Source organism: Arachis hypogaea, chromosome 12, assembly GCF_003086295.3.
Source record: "Arachis hypogaea cultivar Tifrunner chromosome 12, arahy.Tifrunner.gnm2.J5K5, whole genome shotgun sequence".
Taxonomy (NCBI): Eukaryota; Viridiplantae; Streptophyta; class Magnoliopsida; order Fabales; family Fabaceae; genus Arachis; species Arachis hypogaea.
In genome coordinates, this window is record NC_092047.1 from 96,210,150 (window position 1) to 96,220,862 (window position 10,713).

The following is a 10,713-nucleotide window of genomic DNA, read 5'->3' on the forward strand; positions in this document are numbered from 1 at the left end:
AGAAAATATTTGATTTCAATTGCAATGAGGAAATGATATGTGGCACATTTTGGTTATAAAATTAGTAAGGATGAGGGAAAAACTCTTTAATTTTGGAGGGAAATATTTGATTTTAAATTTTTAATTGCAATGGGAAATGACATGTGGCACATTTGGTTGTAAAATTAGTAGGAAAGAGGGTAAAATTCTTTAATTTTTGAGAAAAAGATTTGATTTCAATTGCAAAAAAAAAAGTGACATATAGCACATTTTGGTTATAAAATTAAGAATATATATATATATATATATATATATATATATATATATAATAGATTTTGGCTTTCAAAAAGGCATTTTGAATAGTCTAATTAATCACTCTAAAAACTAGAAAGTTTTTATAAGTAAGATTATTATATAGGTTTAATTATTTTATTATAATAAATTTGAATATTTTGTTAGTCGATCATTTAACTATAGGAATTTTGAAGCATAGTGTAAAAATTAGACCGGACCAGTTAGAATTCTGTTAATTGGTTTTTGGTTGAACTGACCGAATCAGTCTAATTCTAAGATTGCTTAAGGATAAAAATTGGTAAGAATTGGTCAAAATCGGTCAAAATTAGTAGAAAATTGGTCCAACTGAATCACTCAAGAAAAAATTCTAAAATTAATAAAAATGTGGTTCAAATCTAGATGGGATAAGTACTGTTTTGGTCCCTAACGTTGAGGGTCAGAATCGAAACCGTCTCTGATGTAATTTTCGACTTAAAATCGTCCTTAATGTTGCATTTCATTTTAAAATCGTCCTTTCTAATAAAATTTTTTAATTTATTCCGAAATTACCCTTACTTTAATAAAAAAAAGAAATCGCGTTTTGTTGGGGGGGGGGAGGCAAAGGGTATACGAAGGGGGAGGGGAGGGGGAGGGGGAGGGGGAAGGGGGGAGGGCGCCGACGGCGAAGCTTGGAGGGGAAGGGGAAAGGACATGGGGTTCGGGGTTGGGGAAAGGGGGAAGGGGAGAGGCAGAGGGGGGGGGGGCGGAAGGGGAAAGGGGGGAAGGGGACGGCAGCTGTCGTTGACGCCTCGACTGTTCCCACCGCCGCGTCTGCCTCGCCGCCTCTGCCTCCGCCTCTGCCTCCACCTCTGCCTCACCTCGCCTCCACCTCTGCCTCGCCGCGTCTGCCTCCGCCTCTGCCTCGCCGCCTCTACCTCGCCGTCTCTGTCTCTGTCTCGCCTCCTCCTTTGCATCGCTTTCTGCTTCTGCTTTCTTGCTTTTTGTTTTCTTGCTTTCTGTTAATACTTCTTGGTTTGGTGTTGTTTGGTGTTCTTGGTGTTGGTGGAGGTGGAGATGGGGGGTGGAGGTGGGGGTGGGGGGAAGGGAAGACGGGGAGGGGGAGGGGACGTGGGGGTGGGGGGAAAGGAAGACGGGGAGGGGGAGGGGGAGGGGACGCGGGAGTGGGGGTGGAGGTTGGGGGAAGGGAAGACGGGGAGGGGGAGGGGGAGGGGGATGGGGGAAGGGAAGACAGGGAGGGGGACGGCGGCGGCGGCGTTGGTAGTGGTGTTGGTGGTGGTGCTGGTGCTGGTGGTGGTGTTGGTGGTGCTGTTGGTGGAGGCTGTGGCGGTGGTGTTGGTGTTGGTGGTGGTGGTGGTGGAGCATGTAATTGTGTTGGTAGTAGTGAGGGTATTTTTGTCAAAAAAAAAATAAAAAGAACGATTTTAATACGAAAAAAACGTTAAGGACGATTTTAATACGAAAATTAGACGAGGGACGATTTTAATTCTGGCGTTAAACTTTAGGGACCAAAACCATACTTATCCCAATCTAGATCTTCCTTGTGACGAGATGCTGCCTTTGCCACTAAACTATGTTGTTTCTTATTATTTTATATGCTAATTATTTATTATATAATAAAAACGTACAATAATTTTTTTAGATATTATTTTAATTTTATACTCACTTATATTTAAATTAATTATAATATACTTATTTTTTATGATTATATGATATTTATTAATATTATTTTTCAATAATATAACAATATAATAAACATAAACTAATTAGTTAGTTATTAAAATAAAAAATAATTACTTTAATATAAAAATAAAATTAAAAAATTTTTATTATAAAAAAATACTAGAATTTTATATAGTTATTAAATAATAACCAAATTATAACTTGTTGATTATAATTTGTTGAAACTTGATTGTTTTCAAAATATAAGTGAAGATATGTATTTTAAATTTTAATTTAAAATTTTTTATTATTTTATATTTTTTATTTATGTAGGATCGATTCTGCCAGTTTAACTAGTGATTCATTGGTTGAACCAATAAACCAATAGTTTAATCGGTTTGATCACTGATTTGATTCTGTCAACTATGCTTTGAAGTCTAAGTTATGTTGTAATTTTATGTTTAATGTTTTAGTGTCTTTAGACTTTTAGATTGACACAACTTAAGTTGGTAAAATTTTTACTTTTTAAAAATAGTTTACAAAAATTCGCTTTTAAAATATAATTCTTTAAAAATTGTAGTATCTATGTTTAGTAAATTAAATTAAAAATAGTTTTTAATAAACATAAATAACTATGTATAAAATAATTTTTAAAATTTAAATATACTATAATAGACATTAATATAAGAATTAAATTTAAATATTAATTAATATATGATATTATATTAAACTTTTTAATTTTCATAAATACAAACCAACTTTAAAAAGCTCTCCTTAGATATTTGCAAAAGCACCCATAGGCCTCTGCAAGCACAAGTATATTAGTTTTTTTATTTACCAAATATATGTGCTTTTAAAAAGTCTTACCAAATCACTAAGGCTTAGTTTGGTAAAGTTTTTATTTTTTGAAAAGTCAACTTTTTAAAAGTTGCAGTACTTGTGTTTAGTAAAATCAAACTAAAAATAATTCGATGGAAAGCTCTAATAGGGTTTCTCGTCAAGAAGAAGATTTAGTTCAACGAAGCACAAAGAAAGTCAAAACAAGAGATCATGTTGATCTTAATCGACCTAGTGATGAGATGGATATTAACCATCAGAATGGAGATACTCCTATGATAACCAAAGTGTCTTACAAGGAGTCCCTACTCAAACCTGCTGGACCCAATGTCAAGGGTGACGACCTTGTTGCTGATCCCATCGATGAAGATGAACCAAACCCAGAAGACAAGTGGTACAAGACTACTGAGAATGATGATCAAGTGGAGAAGCCCTTTGATCCATGTCCCAATATTCCAATATCCAAAGATGAATTTGATGAATGGTGCAAACCTTGGCGTGCTGCTCTCATGGTCAAAGTTCTGGGCAAACGAGTAGGCTTAGGATTCATGGAGCAACGCCTCCAACGTGATTGGGCTAAAAAAGGTAAGATTAATGTTATCGACATGGATCGTGACTATTTCTTGGTTTATTTTGCAGATGAAGGTGACTATAATCATGCCCTTATGGAAGGTCCCTGGATGATTGCCGGTCACTATCTTATTGTCCAACGTTGGAGACCCTTCTTTTTATCTTCTGAGAAAGAAGTCAGAAAAGTTGCTGTTTGGATTCGTATTCCCAACCTTCCGATCGAACTCTATAACCATAGATTTCTTTGGAGAGTGGCTTCAACTATTGGCCACATGCTTAAGATCGATCGCACTACATTAATTCATTCTAGAGGTCATTTTGCACGTATATGTGTCGAGATTGATCTGAGAAAGCAGTTAGTTCCCAAAATCTCTGTCTTTGGCGAGGTCCTAAATATTGAATATGAAGGTTTGTATCAAATCTGCTTCTCCTGTGAAAAATATGGCCACCGGCTAGATCGTTGTAATGAAACTCCGGTGGAAGAACCGGCGAGCCAAGTCAATGCTGATGGAGAAGAGGAGAATATCAATTATGATAATCAGAATCACGTTGATTCCGCGGACCAAAATGGAAAGTCTCATGATTCCCACAATCAAAGCGTTTCAAGCAATAACCAAGATCCTCCTTGTTTCGGGCCGTGGATGATGGTCAAACGACCACTTAGAAGGAAAAATGGCAATAATAATCTGAATAATCCTGGAAGCAATCAACGACATGATTCTTTCTATAATCATAGGTCTATTAATGAGGAAGTTAATCAGGGAAAGGAACATGGGTCAAGATTCAATGCATTACATGAAGAAAGTGCACTAATCACGTTGGAGGGTGAACCACATGCAGAAGGCAAATCTCCAAGTATTACCAATAATTGGGCTTCTCCTAATAAGGCCCAAAAAGAGAAAGCAAACTCCTAGCCCATTCAAAAAAAAGTTCTAAAGCAAGGTGCTGGCAAAAATCTCCAAATGGGCAAGAAACTCTTATTTAATAAAGTTGGGCTAGCCTAGAATGAGAAATTAGTGAAGTCCATCCCCAAAGTCACTACCAAGCCATCCTCCTCTTCGGTGGCAACTCCTAAGAACGTTCCCACCCCTGCTCCTAAATCTAAGGATCCTGAAGTTGAAGCTATAGAGGGTGTCGTTATGAATTACATGCGTCGGTTAGGGCGGGAGCAATACGAAACTGATGTTGCTGCAAAAAAGGTAAAGATTCAATTTGAAGACTATGCAATTCGTTCTAACCATATGATTGCTTCCCCTTCTACTGGTTCCTCTTCAAAGCCAATGGAGTTAGGGTACAAGTCAGGGGCAAACGTTGGGAGACCTCCAGACGATGTGAAGTCTCTCATTGTATGGAAGAACTCCAATAATGGGGTTGACTCCTCGGATAAGTCCGAATTGAGAACCCAAGCTCAAGCCTCAGCGTGATTTTCGTCCTTGGTGATGCTCCCTTCTCTGTTTGTTTTGTGATGAATATTATAAGTTGGAATTGTAGAGGTGCTGGAGGGAAAACTTTTCCTACTCTTATTAGAGATATTAGAAGAGAGTATAATGCAAACTTCATTATTCTTCTTGAAACTCATATAAGTGGTTCGCGTGGGGCTGCTGTTCGTGACAAAATTGGATTTGATAGTTCCTTTATTGTGGAAGCTAATGGTCATTCGGGAGGAATTTGGTGCCTATGGGACTCGGGTTCTTGGAAAGTTGATATTTTAGAATATAATCAGCAAATTGTTCATCTTAGGCTTACCGGTAATAATGCTGCTACCTGGCTCCTCTCTGCTGTTTATGGCAGCCCACAACGCCCAAATAGAAGATCCCTTTGGATTTTCCTCCGTTCCCTGGTAGCCAATATCAATCTTTCTTGGTGCATCTTAGGAGATTTTAATGCTCTTCTTCATGATTATGAAAGACAAGGGGGTACTCGTAGTGCTAATTCTGGAGCTTTCTCAGACTTTCAAAGTTGCGTTTCTGATTGTGGATTGGTGGATTTAGGTTATATGGGCTGGCTTTTCACTTGGAGAAGGGGTGATTTAGTCGAGAGATTGGATCGTGGTCTGTGTAACCTTGACTGGCAGCTGGCCTTCCGCGAAGCTAGCCTTAAGCATTTACCGAATTTCAAGTCTGATCACACGGCCATCTGCCTCCAACTCTCTACTGAAGCCTCTTACAATAGACACAGAAGACCTTTCCGTTTTGTTGCTGCTTGGATTTCTCACCCTGATTTTCACAGAATGGTTGAGAATTCTTGGAATGTGCAGGATTCTTGGTCTGATGGTATAATAAGCTTCAAAAATTCTCTAAAAAATTGGAATTATGATGTTTTTGGAGATATTTTCAAAAGAAAAATAACTCTTCTCAAACGACTGAATGGTATAACTTCAAGCCTTTCTCAGGGCAGTAATCAATTTCTTGAGAAGCTCCAAATTGATCTCTGGAAGGAATATAAAAATGTGCTCAATCAGGAGGAACTTCTCTGGTACCAGAAATCCAGGTGTAAATGGATTGAATTCGGCGATCGCAACACAAAGTTCTTTCATGGGTCAACTATGATTAAACGTCGAAAAAACAAGGTGACATCTCTCCTTGACTCTAATGGTAGCCTTATAACTGATAATAACGCTCTAGAAAATATGGCTTTTTCTTTTTATGCTGATCTATATAATGATTCTTTTCCCGATCACCCCTTTGTCCTTAATAATGCTTTTCCTCAGCTTAATGCAGAGGATTTGTATAGTGTTGGCAGGAACATTTCTGAGTTGGATATTAATGAAGCTATTTTTCATATTGGGAGCTTTAAGGCTCTGTGTAGGATGGTCTCCAGGCTATCTTCTACCAAAGCCAGTGGGATCGTGTTGGTCCTGACATGTGCTCTTTAGTGAACCAAATTTTTGCTAATCCCGAAAAAAATTGAGGAATTAAATGAGACCCTTATTACTCTTATTCCAAAAACAGAGTAGGTGACGAGCCTCAAGCAAATGCGCCCTATTAGCCTTTGCAACGTATCCTACAAAGTTGTTAACAAAATTCTTGCTAATCGGCTAAGAAAAGTCATGGAAAAATTAGTTGCTCCCACTCAGTGCAGTTTTGTACCCGGGAGGCACAGTACGGATAATATATTTATTACTCAGGAGATTATTCATTCTATGAGAAGCAAAAAGGGGTCGAAAGGGTGGATGGCTATCAAAATTGACCTTGAAAAAGCCTATGACAGACTCAAGTGGAGTTTTATCTACGATACTCTCTCCGACATTGGGTTGCCTCAGCATATTATTCATTCGATTTACTATTGTATTTTCTCTGCTAAGATGAGAGTTTTATGGAATGGAGAAGAGCTAGACAAATTCACGCCCACTAGAGGAATTCGACAAGGCGATCCCATTTCTCCGTATATCTTTGTTTTATGCATTAAGCGCTTGTCTCAGCTCATCGGCGCAGCTGTTCAGCATGGGTTTTGGAACCCATCTGTCTTAAAAAGGGATGCTCCTAATATTTCTCATCTCTGCTTCACTGATGACCTCATTCTATTTGCAGAAGCGAATTTGGAGCAAGCCGATATTATCAATAGGTGCTTGGAAGCTTTTTGTGTTAGCTCCGGTCAAAAAATCAGCCAAGAGAAAACTAGAATTTTCTTCTCTAGAAATGTGGGTCACAATGTTAGATATGAAATCAGTAACTTTCTTCATTTTTCCAGAACTGATAACCTTGGGAAGTATTTGGGTGTCCCTCTCCTTCATTCAAAAGTCTCTAATAATACATATGGTGATATTATCAACAAGATCAACTCCAGACTAAATTGCTGGAAAGCTTCCTCTCTCTTCCTGGTAGGGAGATGTACCCTGGTAAAATCTGTTCTATCTTCTATTCCTTATTATACTATGCAATCTGCTTTACTTCCTTCATCTACTTGTAATTTGATTGATCGTAAATGCAGGAACTTTCTTTGGGGGGACTCAGAAAACTCCAGGAAAATCCATCTTATTAACTGGGACAAAGTCTGCTCCCAAAAAAAACTGGGAGGACTCGGGATTCGCCACTCGGAAAAAATGAATTGTGCCTTCATGACTAAAGCTGGATGGGGTCTTGTTGAAAAAAGAGACTCTCTGTGGGCCAGAATCCTTCGCTCTAAATATGGTTGTGGTACCGATATTATTCCTAAGGTGGAAAGGAGGATGAATGAATCAAATCTTTGGAAGGGCATACGCAAGTCTTGGGATAATGTCCAGCAAAACTACATTTGGCGTATTGGGGATGGTTCCAAAATTAATTTTTGGAACGATAATTGGGTGCCAAATATTGGCTCTCTTGCGCCATATGCAAATCAGGTTTGTATGCCTATTAATTTGGAAGACAAACTTATGAATTTTTTAACTATTTCAGGTAGCTGGGATTATGATAGGCTCGCTACTTGGCTGCCTGATGAGATTATCCAGAAGATTGTTCCTATTTCCCCGCCCTCCCCTTGGAAGCAAGAAGACCAAATTGCCTGGAACCCTTCGTCTAACGGCTCTTTCGATCTTAAATCAACATACCAAAAGCTGAATGGAGAAGAAGGCATCGCTAGCAAATTACACAGCGTGATCTGGCACTGGAAAGGACCAGAACGCATTCGGATCTTTCTTTGGCTAGTGTCTCACAATGCTATCCTCACCAACGTGGAAAGAAGGAAAAGACATCTCACCCTTCAGGCAACTTGTCCAAGATGCTCATGTACCGATGAGACTACTCTACACGTCCTCCGAGACTGCCCATTTGCTGTGGGCATCTGGCTCCCATTCATCCGTGCAGCAGGCATAAACAACTTCTTTCTTCTTGATCTGCATGATTGGCTTCTCCAGAACCTTACGTCAAATGATGAGTGGTGCTGCCTCTTTGGTGTTATCATCTCCTCCATTTGGTTCTTCAAAAACAAATTCATCTTCGAAGGCGACATGACATCTCCCCATGTAAGAAGGATCAAGTTAAAGCTCGGTTTGATGAGATTATCAAAGTCTCGAGGTCTGACCTTCTTAACTGTGCACCTCGGATCACTGAAGAACGTTTCATTACTTGGCAACCTCCGTTGGAGAATGTTACCAAACTCAACGTGGATGGATCTTGCCTTTCTCAGAGTAGCAGTGCGGCTTGTGGAGGTATTTTCAGGAATCATCTTGGTCACTTTATTAAAGATTTTACCTGTAATCTAGGAAGCTGTTCTATTATGCACGCTGAGCTATGGGGCATTGTTCGCGGTCTACAAATTGCTGTGGCCAACAATATTAGTTCCTTAGTTGTTGAGTCTGATTCTATTGCTGCTGTTAACTTCATTAAGAAAGGACATAATTCATCCCACCCATGTGCCCCGCTTCTTGACGACATTGTTGTCCTTGCCAGCCGTGTGCCACATATCTCTTGGTCTCACTGTCTTCGAGAAGCAAATTTTGCTGCCGACAATCTTGCCAAGAAGGGCCATGATCTTCCCTTTGGCCTTCATCTATTTGACGTTGCTCCCCCAGATACAGCTATGATGATTATGCGTGACTTGTCTGGTTCTCCAATTTTAAGGGGTTCTAGTTAGTTTTCTTTTTGGGGTGTTTGCCCCCCTTGTCATCTAAAAAAAAAAAAAAAACTAAAAATAGCTTTCGATAAGCACAAACACCATAATTGTGATTGATAAAATAGCTTATAAAAGTAAAAAAAGACTATAATAGACATATATATATAATAAAGAACAATTATTTTTTTTGTGCTAATAACTAATAAGGATAATTTTGAATATTTGTTATTATATAAGATTATATTAGACTTTTTAATTTTAATAAATACAAGTCAACTTTAAAAAAATTTTTCTTAGATGTTTTTAAAAACACCCCTAACTTTTAAAAGCTGCAAGCATAAGTATGGGTGTTCAAATCTAAACCGATCCAAATTAAACTGCTTATCCAATCTAATCCAAATCAAAAATTGATTAAAACCGCATTAATTTGGATTTGATTGTATTCTATTTTTTGCAAACCGCATGGATCAGATCGAATTTCGAATATACTTTTCAAAACCGATCCAATCCAATCCAAACCGCACAATATGCTATAATATTATTAATTTTTATTATATTTACAATTTTACTTATAATATGTTCAATTTGTTAGACATTTTTATTTTATTCATGTATTATTATTAATAAATATTTTATGTTCAAAATAATTTTTATTTATTTATTTTAACTAGCATATATTTTTATTTCTAATGTTATGTTATTGCTAGTTTTTTAAGATATTGTTGAAACTTATTATGTTTTGGTTATTTAAAATTTGATGTTGGGACTTGTTATATATATTTATTTTTTTAATTTATAAAACCGCAAATCCAATCCAATCCAAACCGTACCGCAAATAAAATTAGTGTTCAGATCGGATAAATTTTTTACTTAAAACCGATTCAAACCGCACCACCAACATCCCTAAACATAAACACATGAACTTTTAATTTACCAAACACAAAACAAGGTATTTGTGCTTTTAAAAAGTATAAATTCTCTGCGAAAAATTTTAACAAACCAAACCTAAGTGCTTCGCTAATTAGTTTGAAGAGATTTCTACCTTTTATTATTAAGGCGATGTAGCAAAGGCTACGGAAAATACTGTTTGTGAAAAAATGTTAAATTTTAGTCACTGTTATAATATTTTGTAAAAGAGTAAAGTATTGTTTTTGTCTCCAACGTTTGGAGTAAATCTTATTTGTGTCCCTAACATTTAAATCGTCCTATTTGTATCCCTAATGTTTGTAAAAGTGATTCAATGTTATCCTGCCGTCAATTACATATCATGAGCACTTTAGTTTGAGTTTTAAAAATCTCTTCTTGAAGTTAGAATACAAATGTTTGGGATAGAATTGATGATCTACTCCGAAAAATAGCTCATCAAATGTTGAAACTAATTCCTACAACATTTACATAATTTACTTTTCTAGGTATATAATTGAATCTAAACATAAATAGTGGGTATAATATTAAAATCGAACACATCCAAGTGAGACCTAATTGAGAATAAATACATTCAAGTGAGAATAATTGAAAAATATAATCTGATTTGTTAGTATAATTGATAGTAGGATAATATTGAATCACTTTTATAAACGTTAAGGATACAAATAGGACGATTTAAACGTTAAGGACAAAAATAAAACTTACCCCAAACGTTTGGGACAAAAACAATACTTTACTCTTTGTAATAAATAAAAGACACACTTATTTATTTTTATCACGATTTAATGTTCGTAGTTAAAATTTGATGGCTAAATCTCATTTTTATAATAGTGATAGGTTCCATCGATGTCAGCGGCATGCACAAATTTCTAGAAGAGTTACATATAACTAGCACATAATTACTCTTGTTGGTTC

The 10,713-nt window shown here is 36.9% G+C and overlaps 1 protein-coding gene across 1 annotated transcript; it reads left to right on the forward strand.

Moving 5' to 3' along the window:
- The first annotated feature begins 4,804 nt into the window (after positions 1-4,804).
- On the forward strand, positions 4,805-6,214 carry LOC112730297 (uncharacterized). The gene has a single exon (XM_025780391.1). It carries the CDS (start codon positions 4,805-4,807, stop codon positions 6,212-6,214), a length of 1,410 nt encoding a protein of 469 aa, XP_025636176.1.
- Positions 6,215-10,713: the final 4,499 nt, after the last annotated feature.

Excerpts from the sequence above, each read along its gene's own strand:
- LOC112730297 (XM_025780391.1), top strand. The coding sequence starts at position 4,805 with ATGAATATTATAAGTTGGAATTGTAGAGGTGCTGGAGGGAAAACTTTT.